The sequence below is a fragment of the Lipophrys pholis genome, assembly GCF_963383615.2.
Source record: "Lipophrys pholis genome assembly, chromosome: 2".
Lineage (NCBI taxonomy): Eukaryota > Metazoa > Chordata > Actinopteri > Blenniiformes > Blenniidae > Lipophrys > Lipophrys pholis.
Genome location: NC_137636.1, coordinates 20,930,156 through 20,947,934, shown reverse-complemented (window position 1 = coordinate 20,947,934; position 17,779 = coordinate 20,930,156). Strand labels below are relative to the sequence as shown.

The window sequence follows — 17,779 nt, the reverse complement described above, 5'->3', positions numbered from 1 at the left end:
CTGTGTGTGAAGCTTCAGTTGCTGGAGGGTCGATGTAATCAAATAATAAAAGTGAGAGACATGATGAAACAGTAAGATGATCATCAGAGCAGAACAACCTGAAGGGAGATACATTAATCCCTCCCTCCATCCATCCATCCCTTTTACTGTTTCATCCACTTAGAATCAGTCTGCTGAAGGATCATTGTCTCCCACACCTTTCCCTGCTCACCTGGTGAGCCCTTGAGGCCACGTTCACACGTACCTGGGCTTTTACAAAAACGGACATTTCCCCCTCTACTTTGAAAAAATATATAAAAATCTTCATATACTACATGGACCCGGATATACATCTGCCCAGTCAAAATCCTGGAATAAAACACCACGTCACGAGGTGTGATGTAAATATCTGCCCCCCCCCTTTAGACGCAACCGGAGACACAGAGTTCATCCAGATCTTCACTGCAGCCGGAGTTTCCAGGAATCATCGTTTGTGGTGAGTCGTAGCTGCGTTTATGTGTAATTGCGTGGCCCAAACACAGAGAAATATCAAGTTTTTTTTCAAATACCCATGCACGCCTGAGTCTCCTCTGGATCAGAACCCAGTGGGATGTACCTGATGCACCTCAGGTGGTGAATGTCATGTCTCTGTGTCTGTCTGCCCCTGTGTGTCTCGCCTCATGTTTTTAATTATCCAATGGTCTTTTCCCTCTGTGTGCTCCCATCGTTATGAGTTCCACCTGTGTCCTCCCTTTCCCTTTGTATTTAAACCCCTCTCCCTCTGGACAGGCCCGTCTTGTCGCTACCATTTCCTTGTGTTCCCTGGACTTTTTCCATCAGTAACCTCTGGTTTTATGGATACTTGGGAGTCTGGGTTTGGGTCCATCCTGACAGTGAAGCGTGCGAAAATCCTAATGAGATTCTAAAACCAACCTCTCATTTGTTAAGAAATGCCCCAAAGTCCTTGACCATAGAAGGGAATGAAAACACAAACCAAGCTTTGCTTTTCCTCAGCTCTGGCTTCACATAATCCAACATGGTAGCTTCAGCCAGCCTCTTACTACTGGAATAAGATAATCAGGAGGACCTACTGAGCTTCTTTCCTCTCTCGATCACCATGTGTCACTATTACATGTCACTGACATTTGCCTCTCTCTCAGTCTCTGCTTCCAGTCTGTCCTATCATTTTCTCTCCTTCAAATAGCAGAAAGTCTCCACCTCTGAGCCTGGTTCTGCAGGTTGATTCCTACAAAAAAACGGGAGCTTTTCCTTTCCACAGTCACTTATGTTTGCTCGTGTGGGTTAGTTGGGTTTTCTCTGTAAGAGTACCCTGAAATAACTTTCTTGTATTCTGCACTAGATGAATAAAGTAGAATTGAATTAAACTCCTTCAATGTGTGTAATTCCTCCCTTCCAAAATGGATTCAGACATACAGTAGACCGGCTGGTAAACGTTATACTCAGAATGAAGAGAAAAGGACAACATCCTCTGCAAACCGTTTAACAGTATGTCATTTAATGTTTGTGTTTTAAAAAGACAAAATGAGAATTGTTGGTATCTTGGCCTCAAACTGAGCAGAAATGAGGATTAGCATTGGGACTTTGCGTGGTGCGTCTGTTCTCTGGTGGGCCTGTCGAGGTCGGAGCGTCGGGACATGAGAGGTTGTGGGAAGTGTGGAGCAGTGGAGGAGAGGTCAAACCTCTTCTCTCAGGGAAAGGAAACACAGTTGACGCACTCTCACGTACACTCTCTGCTCCACTCAGTCTTCTCAGTTCCTACTGATGTTTGCAACAAAGTCCATGGTCCACATTTTTTTACATCTCATCACATTCACAAATTATTTAGACTTTCAGAAGTTTTGTCGTATCACACGATGTCCTTAATTTGCTGTTACGATGGGTTAACACTCGTCTACAGTGTGGAGGACAGCCAGTGAGTCATACTGAAAGACTGCATCTGAGTGACAGTCCACGTCTCTGACGTCCAAGACAACACTCCGATTAATGTGCTTCCAGAACCCGAGCCGCTCTCCCCTCGTGCCAGTGGTCGTTTGAAAATGAATAATGAAGTTATTGCTATCACATGGTGGACATCTTGGGGGATAAAAACAAACCAAAACTCCCCCACAAGAAAAAGACAGAAGAGGACTTAAAAAAAAAACACAAGCTGAAAAATAAGGAGAAAACAGGAGATTCCAGAAAAATCTTAAATTCAAAACATAATAAAAAAAAAAAAAAAGAAGTGAAACTTCATTTAAATATTACAAAAAAAAAACCTGATTACTAAAAATCGGAAAATCAAACAAATCTTACTTCTGTTTGTTGTTTAGTTGCTGTGTAAAGGCAAATCTTCTCTGAAACGAAAATGCAAAAATGATGTACGTTCACTTGAAATGTCATGGGAATTAGGCCCGAGTCTGATGACGCTTTGATTCTTATGTCTCACATTAAATGAGCACATTCACTTTTGAACCAGGTTAGAGTTCAACCTGCAATACCCTGAGCCAAAGCTTCTCCATAGTGAGCTGGAGTGCCTGACACCATCTTTATCACTGAAGTGCTGCTAATTAAAGAACAGAAACAAAAAAACAAAAACATAAAGCCATTGGAAGAGCAGCAGAAAACCACCAAAACATCTAAGCTCAAAACGTTAAAACACACGTGTGCAACTTCATGAGCTATTAAACCAACGTCGGCTCCTCTTTTGATCTGAACCCACTAAAGACACCTGCACTCGCTGCACGTCTGGTGAAAGAACAGACCTGACGGGGGGGAAATGACCTCACAGACCTCCAGAGGATCCTGCTGCACCTGCACATCTTTTTCATATCTTCTTCATCACATCTTCACACCTTCTAACAATCGTCTTCTGTTAAAGACATTTACATTATGATTGATTATTTCTGGTAACCTTTCTTAAACATTCTGTTTGACCCTGTTTTCAAATAGAAACACAAGACTTTCCTAGCATTTTAGGTGTCTGTTTACTGGGGGGAAAAAAACGCAAGTTTTCTGAAACACTGCTCCTGCACATGGTCACCACAACCGTAGTAACTAGTAGTTGTGCACATGCTCAGTAGGACAATAAGAACAATGTTTCCTCCAGAGTGTCATGACTCCCAGTCCATGTTCTCCCGGGACTTGATAGTTTTATCATGGATAGTCACTGTAATAACAATCCAACTTGGACGTCTGTCCACTAGAATGTCCGTGTACTCCCATTGTTATTGTTTCGAGCGGCTTGTTCTCTGCTGCATGTATGCGTGGTTTTATTACAAAAACAAACAACAGCAGCAACTTGTGGCCCAACATGAAACAACATCGTTTTCAGTGTTTCTGCAGCGTAAACGTGAAACTTTTCTGTAAACCAGTCCTGAGTAAATCAGACCCAGTAACTCTGGATAGTGTATGTCATTGACAGGTGACTTGGGAGGAAAACAGCCGTTAAAGCTCTCAAACAGGTGGCCGACTTCATGTCTGCAGCTGACTCATTAACTTCACCTCTTAACTTTTAGTCTCGTGCACGTTGTGCAGATAAAAGAGTTCGTTCTCCAGCCGGAGGAAGGACATGACTGCCAGTGATTAGAGCACTCTGCAGGAACAACCTGCTGATAAAACACACACACACACACACACACACACACACACACACACACACACACACACACACACACACACACACACACACACACACACACACACACACACACACACACACACACACGCGCGCACACGCACACGCACACACTAGAAGCATGTAAACACAGTATAGCTTGCACATAAGACACGCACCATTAAAGTTGTTTGTTTCCAAAGCACAGAGGTATTTCTGACTTCATATCATCGACGTAATGTTTGTAACTAGGTCACGGAGTCTGATATGAAACACTATTTAGATATCATTAGTTACCGATTAGGTTAGAGAACAAAAACGTTTTCCACATCTGAGAGTTACAATGAATATTTTATGATAATAATGACTGAATTCATCTTTTTTTATATGATCTAAATTTCCTCCTTGGGCTTGTTGCCATAACTTTGCACAGACTTCCTTTTTTGAAGTTGATGAAAACAACAACAACAAGAGACTGCAGATCCTCCACAACATCGCCACAAAGTGCTGTACAATTGGCCAAAAGAAGCACAAACTCCAACCACAGGTTCATAAATAAATTTTTTGTGCAAAATAAAAGATGTAGGAAACTTCTCAGGCCCTGTTTACATGACATTGTTTTAAGTAAAAACTTTTTTTTTTTTTAGTTTTCCTTTCATAAAGGTTTTTGCGTTTACATGGTAACATTTTGAAAACGATGTCTGTTTTCACGGAAACAGCAGAAACTCTGAGAACAACGTAGTTAGCATGTGGTCAGTTAGTCCAGTAGTGACCGTCAGAACCAAGTTGATATGGAAGGCGCTAAACAGCACGTTGACCCTCTTGATGGGAAATTTGAGTACAAAACAACCCAGAACATAACAGTTGACTGACATAAAGTATTCTGTACAATCTGCAGGTAGGAATTTTCTTTCCAACAAAGCACTTCCAGCTAAAAATCCACACATTGACGTGAATGGAGGGAAAAGGGCTTGAATACGCCAGGAAACAGAAGCCACGGGTGAGACGCATCACCACTAATCATACACACAGGTGGAGGGTGAACAGGAAGGACAAGTGAACAGAGACGCAGATGAGACAGCACACTAAAGAATGAGACAGGAAGAGACAAATGTATAAGAAACGCAACTTGACGAAAGACACAAGAGGATCCCTTACAGTACCACCCCCAAGTGTAATCAGAGGTTATTGTGTTACTATTTCACTGGTCCAGCCCACTGAAAGTCACACTGGTTTGTATGTGGTGCCTGAGATGAAATGTGTTTGGATACTTCTGCTGTAAACAGTCCAGAGGAGCAGCTGGTGTACAAACCCATGATGGACTAAAAGACTTCAGCCACGTTTATTCAGCAAGTTGTGTTTTGGCACTCTGAAAGGCTTTGAGATTGGCTCTCAGAGTGTAACGCTTTGGAAAAACACATAAACATTTCCTACATTTATAACATCATCATCTGCATACAGGGAGATACTGAGTGTACCTGTAGCATGAAGAAGAGCAGAGAAACTGCCAACAGCTTCACATCCCACTGTTAAATTACAAAAACACAACTCCAGCTTGTGGCTTTGCATGCAAACTAGTGTTTTCATTGTTTGTGCTTATCCTCTTCAAAACATCCGATCGTACAAATTTACTGATGAAATAGTGCAGACATGATTCCGTTTCCAGTTGGTCAGATCGTTCTCAAGCACCTGATGTCACTTGTAGCTTTTTTATTATGGCTGTACAGATATGTTCTCTGAAACACCAAAAACATCGTTACATCGTTTTCAGTGTTTCTGCTGTTTCCTTGGAAACGGACCTTGTTTTCAAAATGCAAACACAAATCTTTTCTAAACAAAAACAACGTGTTTTCACTTGAAAACAGACACCAGATGATCTCAAATGTGTGTCTACGAACATGCAAACGCCACACAGAAAAACCTTGCGTTCAGACTCAAACCGGGGTTCCATGGCTGTGAGGTGGGAGTGCTGACCACTACTCCACTGTACAAACCCAAAACATCCTTGTTCAATTTGGCCTGCGATTCTGCTGTTTGGACAAAATTCACAAAAAGATCCCAGTGGTGAACAATGAACTTCCTGTCCGGCTGATGACATCATCGCGCGCTGCTTCCCATTGGCTGTCACCTCCTGAGCTAACTTCCTGTTCGCTCACAGGGCTTCCTGGCAGTCCGCCAGCTCCCCTTCCCTCTTCCTCCCCCGTCCTGCAGGCCGTTCTATGTGAGACAGGAAGTGAGGCGCACTGGACACTGACCTCACCGCAGGAAGTAAAAAGAGTGCGTGCGTGTGTGTGTAAGAAGTTAGAGCAGACCACAGTTTTGGTTTTAGGAGCATTTTTAATGTGTACATGTCCAGCATGGCTTGTTAACACACTCAACTAGAGGTGAACACACAACACAAATGTATAAAATCTGACATTTTCTAACTAACTAACCCCGCTAACAACCAATAAAAAAAACCAACAAAACACCGTATCTGGAATGTTATTAATGAAATAGAATCAAGTTGGGAGAGAAAAATGCACACAAAGAAATGAAAGTCGGCTCCAGACGGGAGGAGTTAGAGAGTGAGATGCTCAGTCGATTCCTCCTCCGATGATTCAACATGTCGTCTCCATGTAGCTGTAGGAGAAATACAGTTCAGTGAGCAGAGTTCATCCAGTCGTCTGTCTCTGCTCAGTGGTTTCAGGAGGCGTGTGCGGATGTGGAGGAGGTTGTGAAGCTGCAGGGAGTCAGTGTGGAGCTGAGATCAACCTGCTGACTCCACCAGAGGAGCTCGCTGGAGAACCTCGGCTGAGGAGAGTTGCAAGTTCCAGACATCCTGACAGCTCCAGTGTGTGTGTGTGTGCGTGTGTGTGTGTGTGTGTGTGTGTGTGTGTGGGACTCAAAGACGGCGCGAGAGAGAAAATGGGGGGAGGAGAAAAAGAGTGAGAGAAGGCCATTGTTTTTATTACGACTCTCCCCGAGGCTCAGAGGGGTTGGGCTGAGAGGGTGAGGATGGATGGAGGTGGAGGTGGAGGTGGAGGTGGTGGGGTGCTCAGTGAAATCAGGCCTCTCCTTTGGCGCTGCATCACATCAACTGCTGAGTCATCTAAACTGTGGTCTCCAGTGACTCTGCAGTCTGAGGAGATTGGAGTCCGAACCATGATAAGCATGAGGAACAGCCTGTGACCGACAGGCAGACGTCTCAGCATCCTGTCAGCTTTGTGTTTCACCTCCTCCTGACATTTACTGTGTGCTCATGTTTCAACAATTTCCCTGTAGGATTAATAAAGTATTTCTCTTCTCTTCTATATTGTATTCCACTGAGGCGACAACGTGCAAGTGAAAATGCAAAACTTTAGCAGTGTTTTAAGTCCATTTGCACAATGGTCACTAAAAACATACCGGTGCTTTTTCACTTGAAACGTTGTGCAAACAGTCTGTTTCCTCTAATAAACTCTCCACAGGTTACTCCAACAGGAGTTAGACGACATTTCACCCCTGTTTGAGTCTTCACGCTGCAGTGCTTCATCGTTCATGTTGAGATTAGTGGTTTAAACACATTTCAATACGGTTTAACAGACTCTGAGGACTTTAAGCCGTCTGTAATTGTGGCTTTAGGATTGTTTGTTGATGATGAGGAGGAGGGAAGCCTCCTAATGCTGATATAATGAGGAGGCCCTGGTCTTCTCAGTGCTCCTCCAGCTGTTCTGATGGAGGCAGGTTGAGGTCCAGAAGAGGTCGGACGACCTCTAACCACACCTGCTGTTATTTGATGAGAGGATTAGTGTGTGTTGGCTCACAGAGACTGCAGCTTCTGAACGCCATGTTAGCAGCCTGGACCCGGGCTGTGGGACTTCCTTGTTTTGTGTCTGGCGGACACACACACACACACACACACACACACACACACACACACACACACACACACACACACACACACACACACACACACACACACACACACACACACACACACACACACACACACACACACTCCTCCCTCTGCTGTGTTGTTTTACAGCGAGCTGACTTTGTACAGTAATAATTAATCCGTGTGGCGTGCAGCCTGGAGAGGACTCTCTCGGTCTCTCTGAGAAGCCTGTTTACACTTCCAGCTCAGGAGCTTTAAAGAGCTTCCAAATAAGGAGGCAAAATCAGGCGGACTGACCGTCCAGCCCTGTGAGCGCAACATGAAGAAGAAGGGAAACGGTCTTACATTTCTGTCTGTTCCAGAAGGAGGATTTAAAAACTCATCTCCGCTGTCATCGCACAAAAAAGACTCAACCTTCTTCCAGAAAAGTCGACATCTGGAGTTAATGGAGTTTCTTCCAGTTCTCATGACTATAGAAGCTAAATGTTTGCTCTCAGTGGTATTTCAATTCATGAGAAAACGATTGATCTTGTTGTTTAAGTAGCGGCTGTCAGGCCCACATTTGCAACAGAACAGCCTGATCTACTAAGATTCTCTATGATTTGTGCTAAATCTGGAAGCCCTAACAGCTAACAGACTCTAAGATCTAAGAAGTGGTGCCACAAGCTAAATGTTTTCAAATAAAATCCACAATTAAAAGTCATGTTGGGCCAACTGAGGGAATGTCTCGCACCACAATGACAGCATCTCTGCTGAAGGAGCCGATTTCTATCTTCTTTAAAACACGTTGAAAAATTGAAACAATCATAAACAGCGTAAACGTTTTCACACTTTATAAAACACAGTATTATGCACAATCTTTTTCACAGGCCCGATATTTAAGAATCATGGAGGCGAAGGCACCCCCCAGATCGACAGTGTGTTATTGAGGCCCTGTTTGCATGTGCATGTGCACCACGGCCATCGTAAATAGTTCTTCTGCACTCATGCAAGACTTTTCTGAAAAGAAAATGGAAAAAAGATGCGTTCTCACCTGACGCATTGTCAGGGCCCTAAAACCTGCAACCCTTTAGTAGATCAGAGCGTCTGTGGAACAAATCTGAGCCCAAAACCTGCTAACGGCTTCAGAGCTATCGCAAAAGGTCTGCTGCAGGTAGGCTGGCCTCTTTACCATCAAGTCTGGATGTGGAATAATCCTTCTGTAAACGCTGGCAGGCAAACACCAGGTTTTTGTGAACGTTAATAAAAAAAAAAAAAAGCCTGAAAAGATACGAGTTGTAATAATCCTTCAAAGCGATGATTCAACTTTGACTCAACCTTCAAATTCAAAACTAATCTCTGTCAGAAGAAGTTAAAAGAGACACTTTTTCCTCCTTTGTACTGTCAAGTTTCTCTTTCGGCTGCCTCCAGATGTCTGAGGGTGGAGGGGACACGAGACGATGGAGGAGGAACGACCGTGACCGAGCCGACGTGAAACTGCGATCGCAGGAGCAGAGGTCGGGTTATCAGTGAGGGAAGGAGGGAGAGAAAAGAAGGAGCTTCCTGGTTTAGAAACAATAATAAAAAAACCAAAAAAACAAACAGTCAAACAAAATGAAGCAAAACAAAATGAAGAAAAAAAACAAACAATGTGCAAACTTCTCTCATATAAATAGACTACAGTCACCGCATTGTCGAGCACCATGGGAGACAGGATGAGGTTAGGGTGCGTGTGTGAGTGTGTATGTGTGTGTGAGTGTGTGTGTGTGCGTATACAGTATCTGCATGGATCTACTACCACTAATAGCTGCAGGAGCCTGAGACAGGATGGGGGGGTTAAAGGAAGATGGGCGAAGGGCATCAAAGGTCCAGTTCAGAGTTCAGTGTCCCCATGTCGGGGGTGGGGGTGGAGGGGGGGGTCACACCCAATCCTGAAGCGAGCGCTTGCAGTGCACCAGCAGCCGCGGCGCCCCTTTGCTCTGCAGCGTGTTGATGATGGCGTAGATGAGTCCCAGGATGCACAGCACCAGGACCAGTGGGATGGTCACCATCAGGATGTTCATGGTCCGCTCCTCACTGTCGTCCACTTTCAGCACCACGTCCACCTCGTTGGTGTCTTCCTCGCGGCCCTCGCGGTGGTCTTCGTCGGCGTCTCCGTCGGAGCCTCTGCCCGTGTCTTTGTCCGTCCCACCGTGGTCTGTCCTGTCTTTGCCCTTGTCCCCGTCGCGCCCTGCGTCCGGGTTGAACGGCGGGCGGTTGACGTCCGGGTATTTACGGCCCGAGTCCGTGTCCGTGTCTCTGTCGGGGTCCAGGTCCACACTGCAGCCCATGAAGTCTCTCAGGATGGACTTGGGGTAGCCTGGCTCGCTCTTCATACGGTGGTTGTCAAACTTCCAGTACTTAGAACCCTTGTAGAAGAACGTGTACGCTGAAATATGAAGAAAACAAACTGTAAGTCAACATGACATCACAACAGACTGATAAAACAAGCTGACCAGAAAACTGAAGAACTTCCTGCCAATGGATTCATTTGACTTAAGAACATTTTTGATAAGACAAGTCTGAAAAATATTTCAACCTCATAAAATATGTGCATTCAGATCCGTTTGAAGCCTTTAATCTCAATCTATGAGATTTTAAAGTCTGCTGAAGTTGGAGGCTCGTTGCTCTCTGCAGTGCTCTGGAGGTTAGCATTTAGCATTTAGCATTGCCCCCTGCACTGTGTATTAAGACTCAACATCTTCAAAGCCTCTTGGCTTAAATCAGTGAAGTGAAGCAGAGCTTTGAGCTCATTGTGGTGAGGAGATGTGTTTCTTCTCAGACCTTCAATCTGTTAAAGTAGCAGGTTAAAGTTGCTTCATGTGGTTGGTGCCGGTTAGTATCCAAACTGGAGAGATTATAGTTTCAGTTTTTTTGGGTGGACACTCACTGAAACACAAAGTCTGTGGTCAAGTTTCTCACGTCTGAAAAAGACTTATTTGAGACGTGCAGAAGAGAAGTGAGACGATCTCATTTGAGATCCTGTGAGGGTATACTGGCAGTTACTATCAAAATGTCAAGCTGCTTCCTTGTTACCTTCAACATTGTGTAGCTGAGATAGAAGAATCCGGACACTCTGAAGCGTCACACTCAAATCCAGCTGAGCACAGATCCCATCAGTCATCAGCTGAGATCCTCACGCCCCTCCCTCCCAACAAAGAGCCCGGCCACACCCCCATCCTTTGTCTGAAAAGCTCTGAGCTCACCTCCGTCGTCACTGAGGAAAGCCCCCTTAGGAGCGGAGGGGACAGACGACCCCCACACGCTGATCTGCTTCGGGTAGCCTCTGTCGGCGGAGCGCGACTGCTCGTTGAAGCGCCAGTACCTGCGGGGAGGGAGACGCTTTATCAGTCGTCTGCATCAGAGGAGAGGAGACTTCTCTCACAGTATATATCGTATATCAAACTGCTCAAGTAGAAAACAAGTCAATCTGTTCAAAAGACACACTATACTTCTAATCGGGTCTCCAAATTAGCAGGAGGACCTTTGACATGTGATGATTCAGAGTAGTGTGATGACTGGTTTGGGATCAATACAAACATTTCAGTAGATGATGTTCATGTATTTGTGCTTTGAGATTTGTTGTCAGAGATAACAGTGCTCTTTCTCTTGCTCCTGCCTCAGCTGGACTCTGATATCAAGAAGAAATGACCAAAACAGAGTCTTTGTGGTCAGTGGTTATGAAATAATGCTGCATAATGCTGCTTATTTAAAGAGCGGCAGCCCAAGGCTTCCTGTCTGCCTGAATCTTATTTGTGTGAATAACAAGACATTTTGCGAGTGGAGCTGAATGCTGAGCCACAAACCATAAAGCAGTGCTGTTGCGCAGCGTGACTCTCTGAAGCTAAATGATCCTGTTAAACTGTAAAACGCAGTAACATTACCCTCAGCGGGGCTCCGTCTCAAATTGGTCAAATATGTTGACATGCCAACCGTTAATGCAAAATGCATGGAAACCCAATTTATTGCGGGTCGGTCAGTCGGCCTTTTGCAAAATGTATATTTCAAATGTTGAAATATCACGATGACGATAAATCTGTGATGTATTGTGCAGGAGAAATGAGAGATGTAAGGTGATGAAGAGGTGGATGACACATTACCAGTCTCCTTGGAAGAAGTAAGTGTAGCCTGAAGGCTCCCACCAGATGGCCGTGTCTATCCGGTCATAGGGGATATCTTGACCATAATCCACCAGCTCCAGCGGATACCCCGGCTCCAGGTTGGCCTCCCTGAAGAGCCAGAACCGGTTTCCTGACACCAAGAGAGGAGACGGGCCGCTTAATAATCCTTTTTGTTACATACATCTGGACATTCCCCATCCACTCCCACTCATAACCCTCTCGCACTCTGGAAAATGTTCACACACACACACACACACACACACACACACACACACACACACACACACACACACACACACACACACACACACACACACACACACACACACACACACACACACACACACACACACACACACACACACACACACACACACACACACACACACACACACACACACACACGCACGCACGCACGCACTTTGTCGACAGGCTCAGAAATGCTTGTGCGCTCACATTTAATTTGCTGGCAATCTGGGATAAGAATAACCCTGAAAAGCAAAGCAGCATTTACACACACTTGTAAATTATAAGAATGCAATAATGATTTGTTGGCAAGCCATCAAGAAGCAGAGCTCAGGCGAGCACAACATCATCGACTGAGAAATTTGAGTTTGGCTTGTAATTATCCATTAGGGGCGGCTTGTCTCACGTCAGGAGAAAGCAGCTTTCTGGCTGAGGGGAAGGTTTTATGGTTTCTCACAGTGTCGGACAGGGGGACCGCCTTCCTCCATTACATCTCTTTTTGGCTTCGATCTGCCTCCTCCGCCCCCTCACCCCCTCAACCACTCAGTCATCCATCCATACATCCATACTCCCACCTGGGGCCCCTTTGTTCTGTACACTCAGCATCTGGACACAACTCTAGATTGGTGTTCCTCAGGGTTCCTGTGGTGCACAGACCTCATGTAAAATCCTACGATCTGATCACAGCTTCTCCATGACATAATGGTGGACACCTGCTTCCTCCATAACTGCTTTCTCTAATCCAGATAAGCTTGTTTGGTAGAAAAGTGCTGTTGTGTTTCCTCTTTGTCGTCCAACAATTTTATAACTGACTTGACGATGGAAGGAACTCTTTGATGTGAAGTCTGTAAACGCTGCTGATGGTTCTAAATATGCTTTTCCTTTTCAACACCACTCATAGTTCAGATATGTGATGTTAAGTGCAAACTCTCCATCCACCAATCCATCCAAACACAGGCACCCACATCCATCCATCAATTCCAACACAAGAATCTCTCCCTCCCTCCACCCATGCATCATCACTTCAACCCCCCCCCCCCCCCCCCCTCCCTCCATTAGGCAGCCACACTGACTGTAGACGTCTCACATGCTAATGTGGTGGACAAACTGCTCTTTGACCCTCAAGCAGCTCTGCTCAACTCATTTTTTCCCTTCGAACGTCCAACAGTGGCCCCTCACACTGAAAAGGTCGATGAAACCCGCCACCACCCATCACCCCCACCACACAACCAATTAAGGTAAATGGACCTCGCTGAGATGGAGCTTTTTAACCCTCACAGTTTTCAAGCGCAACACAAAGCAATGGCGACAAAGCCACTACGTGAGGCGAGTTCTCGCCCATCAGCAGCAGCTCGGGCTTCAAATGCCTGGTCAAAGAACGTTTTAGCATCATGATAACAGTAGAGGTCCTGAGCCAAATAGAAAGATCTATGTAAAGATGTTTAATTGGTTCTAAAATGGGCTGTTTCAGATTCACAAGCTGCTTGTTAACCAGGTTTGCTCATACCTGGTCAGTGTCTTTTGACCGGCAGTGTGTTTTGAGCTTCACAAACAGGATTGCTCTCAAGGTATGTACTGTACATCCAGTGCAGCTCTGCCTCTGGTTTCATTTATAAGTATTTCAGTTTTATCTGAGTGTGCAGAGATAAGGCTGCTCAGACTTGAAATGATTATGGATGTTACTACAATGTTTTTGATATTCCTGATCTCAGAGAGATCTGATCTGAGAGTACAGTGATCAGAATCAGAATCAGAAGTACTTTATAAATCACTGGGAGAAATTCTTTCACTGTTCAGGATGGACCTCAAGTTTGGGCCGGACCCTCCTCTCTGAGATCACCTGCACAGAGTCCATCTCCAACCACACCACGTCACTTGCCTTTCTAATGTTTGTTGAGCCTGTTTGTGTCGGCCACCCTCAGCCTGCTGTCCCAGCATGCAACAGCACAGAGCATAGCGCTCGAAGAAGACCTTCAGCTTAGTGTGACAGATGGTGAAGAACCTCAGCCACCTCAAAAAATAGAGGTGGCTTTGGCCCTTCTTGTAAAAGAGTTCCGTGTTCCTCACCCAGTCCAGTTTATTGTCTATCCAGCATGTTGAAGATGGACGACGTAGATATGTGGTGAAAGTTAACGATTCTTCCCCATGAAGAAGAAGAAGCAGGCGGTGTGCAGTGGCAGTATTAAGAGTGACAGAAGCCATTACTACTGATTGATGCAAGGTGTTTACTGAGAGACTTTATGGAAGAAAAGACAACTCCAGCTCTCAAAGTCAAACCAAGAAGCACAAAAGAAGAAGTAGAAGAGTACTTGGAAGTGCTACTGCGTCACGAGTGATGACTTCTTGAGCAACAACACAACAGTAACACAGAGAAAATGCAGCTCTTGTGAACCTGATGTGATGGATTCATTTAAAGGAAAACGGAAAAAACTTTCATTTTGTTTTGGGGTCTGTTTACACCACAACGGTATTGGGAGCCACTGAAAACACAACTTCTTGAAACTGCTTTGACTCCATCTTCGTGGAAATGGGAAAGAAATTAAACTTTTCTGAAAGGCTGCAACTGGTTATGTGCACCACGGTCATGGTAACTAGGAGTTGTGCACATGCTCAGTAGCCGCAGAACAATGTTTCCCCAGAGTATCAAGACTCTCAGTCCAGATTCTCCTGGGACTGGGTAGTTTAATAGTCACTGTGATAACAATACTACTTAGTTGTCTGTCCATACGAATGCCCGGGTACTCCTATTGTTAATTGTTGTTAATGTTTGGAGTGGATTGTTCTCTGCTGCATGTGTGTGTGATTTCATTGCAAAAACAGCACCAACTAGTGGCCCAACACCTTAACTACATTGTTTTTAGCATTTCACTCTCCTGCCTCGTCTGCCGATGGCTCGAGGCCGAGTGTCACAGCGGGAGGTTTGGCCCTGACATCACTCCCTTCACTATCAACCGCACCCCACAGCCCTCTGAATCAGCTCCTCTTTTTCCATTTGTCAGCCGCTCCCTGCGACCGCTGCTGTAAATAATGACCTGTGCTAAAACAGATTTATACTTGGCGTGTAGAATACTTTCTGTACTTTGTGAAAGAGGTGGAAGTACGAACGTGTTCAACATTATCAGTCAGAAACTGAGGGAAAAAAATCCTCTCTTTACTGCTCTGATCCGACAGTATTTGTGAAGAAGAAACCACATGGTGGATTGGTATAGTTATGGCCCACATGCTCACAAAACTGCAATATCTTATCTATAAAGATGAAAAGCGCATTTTTTCTTGCTCACAGAACTGGAATGCTGTGAGGCAGAGTGAATTATGATGGAACCTGGATTAGAGCAGATACAGTGTACAATCAATCCTGCTTTGATCATGAGTTCGATCTATGTTCTCCATCAATCAGTGCTGCAGCCTTGTCACAGAGGAATCTTTTAAATGTGGGAAATAGTCTTCTCATGCTCACCTCATTTTCACATACAGACATGGACACAAACTTAGTTTAAAGGTATGTCGTAATCACTTCAATGGTGCTGGGAGATTAACTCCAGTTTTTAAAATAATCAGAATACTATGGTAACAAAAAATTCTGAGTTAATATACAATAATGCCAACTAAGGAATTAGTGTCAGTGTGAGATCAGAAGTAATCAAGGTGGAAAAACAAAACATGATTCTTAGTGCTTGAGTGTCTAACTCAGTTAAGTTTGGACCACTTAAGCCTCGGTCCCACTGTGCAGTACGTGCTGGAGCGGGGCGGGGCGGGCAGGTAAGCCAAAGCGCACCCACATCCAACGCTGTTGCGCGATCCCACCACAGAGTGTACCGTTCAAATGTAGGCGGGGTTGTGAATGACGCAGGTATGTGATGTCATTACACAACAGTAAATGTGGGACCAATGTGGACGTTGCGGCTGCAACTAAGGCATCCATCCGAGTAAAGCCGCGCACCTCCATTTTCTGTGACGCAGCTTGGAAAACTTTCTCATTCTGAACAGCGGTAGTTTCTGTACTATCGACGACTTTTGTCATTGGAAACACAGAAACCCCGAAATGTATCGTACTGTATCGGCACATACTGCATGTTGGGATCATGGCTATACAGCCCAACTCCATGTCAAGAGTGAAATAACAGAATTATAAATGTGAAATTCACATTTTTGGACAGCTTCAAATATCCCCCCCATTTTATTTCAAGGTGGCAAAAACCAGTTTGAGACCTTGTTTACACGACAAGGTTTACATATGAAAATGAAAAAAACTGCATTGTGGCTGTAGCAACAAGTAGTTATGCACGTGCTCAGTAGAAGAACAATAATGTTTCCTCTAGAGTGTCATGACTCACATTCCATATTCTCCTGGGACTTGTGGCCTGGCATGCACACTATATTGTTTTTATTGTTTCTGCCGTTGCCGTGGAAACCGACATTGTTTTCAAAATCAAAAATGCAAAAACGATGCATTTCTACTTGGAACATTATGTAAACGGAGCCTTAGAAAATTTAATCCAGGTTCACATTTGTGCCAAGATGAAGGTATTTTTCCCTACTGCAAAATATAGTGAAATGTCTAAAAAAAACATGCCTTGTTGCCTTGTAATTGGAGCATTTGCAGCTTTCAGCATACATGTTTTTACAGCGCTTGGATGCTAAAGCTAGTTCGCTAATGTTAACGTCACTGATCTCTCCGCTCTGGTCTCGCTGCTGCGTTATGTCCACCACTCTGACTTATATAGTTTAATACCTAATAATTGGACCATAAACTGCAGGTAAATCATCCCAGGGGCCATACTGGACCCTCTGGTGGGCCGGTTCTGGCCTGTGTGTGGCTTTACCGTGCTCACAGGTATTTGCTGCTTACCTTTGAAGAAGACGAACCTGCCGTCATGTCTCTCATAGGCAGCGTCGATGTCTCCAGGCAGCCCCCTCCAGAAGTGACCAATGGGCATGGGGTAGTTATCCAGAACCCGGTTCCGACGAACCCTCCAGAACCAGCGGCCCTGAGGAAAAAGCAAGGACAAGTACGTGTGTCAGTGGAATATGCACCACGTGGGGGCTTATGTTCTAGCTTGAAAACTATAAAATCAAGTATCAGAGCTGGCTTCATGTGCCAACTAAACACATGTGAACTTAAATAAGACCAGAGAAGGATGAACTGATTTCAACTAGAAACCCCACTAAGGTCACATAGCACTTGCAGGATAACTAGACCAGAACGTACAATACACTAACAATAGCAGTCTAATAATAGTCAGTGTCCGCTCTGCTGGTTTCATCAGGTCTCCTTATAGCTCTCGTCTCTCTCTCTCTCTCGGCCATGGCCATGGTCGGCACAGAGATCATTCTTCATAAAGAACTCTGTCTCCATGTCCAGTCAGCAGCACAGAACAGTTATGGGAGCTCAGCAGGGGCACGTTCACCTCAATGACACTTTGATATCTGCTGTCGTGAACCCACTGAGCACACGCGTGGTGAGTCAGGAGCCCGGCATGTCCCGGATAATGTAACAGCAAAGTGCTGGGCGACGCTTCTTTTTGTCCTTCACGCGGGACGTGGCAGCAGACAGCTTAGAGCGGTGAGGAGGGGGAAGGCTCGAGAACCCGGTTCTTTCACAAGCCTATTATGGCAGATCCTCACAATGACCAGATGAGGACTGAAGTGACACATCAGGCCGAGTCTCAGTGTGAGGAGTCTGGATATGACAGCAGCCTGATGGGCTTCTGCTGTGAGGAGCAGAGATAGAGTAACTCCCCACATACTGAACAGAGCTGCTTCATACTCCTGCCATTAGTTGTCGCATTTCATCACAGAAGCCAACAAGCTTCCAACACCAGTATGAGGAGCCAAACATAGCATCACAATATTTATGTGTGTTATAGATATAGCAATCCACACCGTTACAACGAACTGGAGCAACCAGCAGCTTACGCTCACAGTAGAGGGTCTACTGGCTCTATG

General features: G+C 45.0%; 1 protein-coding gene across 1 annotated transcript in view; it reads right to left on the bottom strand.

The window, feature by feature from the left end:
- Positions 1-8,266: 8,266 nt before the first annotated feature.
- LOC308127909 (matrix metalloproteinase-15-like) overlaps positions 8,267-17,779 on the bottom strand; it is a 32,790-nt gene continuing 23,277 nt past the window's right edge. The window contains exons 7-10 of the mRNA XM_080493319.1: positions 16,683-16,821; positions 11,567-11,717; positions 10,673-10,791; positions 8,267-9,855 (exon numbers count right to left, since the gene is read on the bottom strand). Of these exons, the coding sequence (XP_080349445.1) occupies positions 9,347-9,855; positions 10,673-10,791; positions 11,567-11,717; positions 16,683-16,821 (918 nt within the window). The 3' untranslated portion in view covers positions 8,267-9,346. The remainder of the gene's footprint in view (positions 9,856-10,672; positions 10,792-11,566; positions 11,718-16,682; positions 16,822-17,779) is intronic.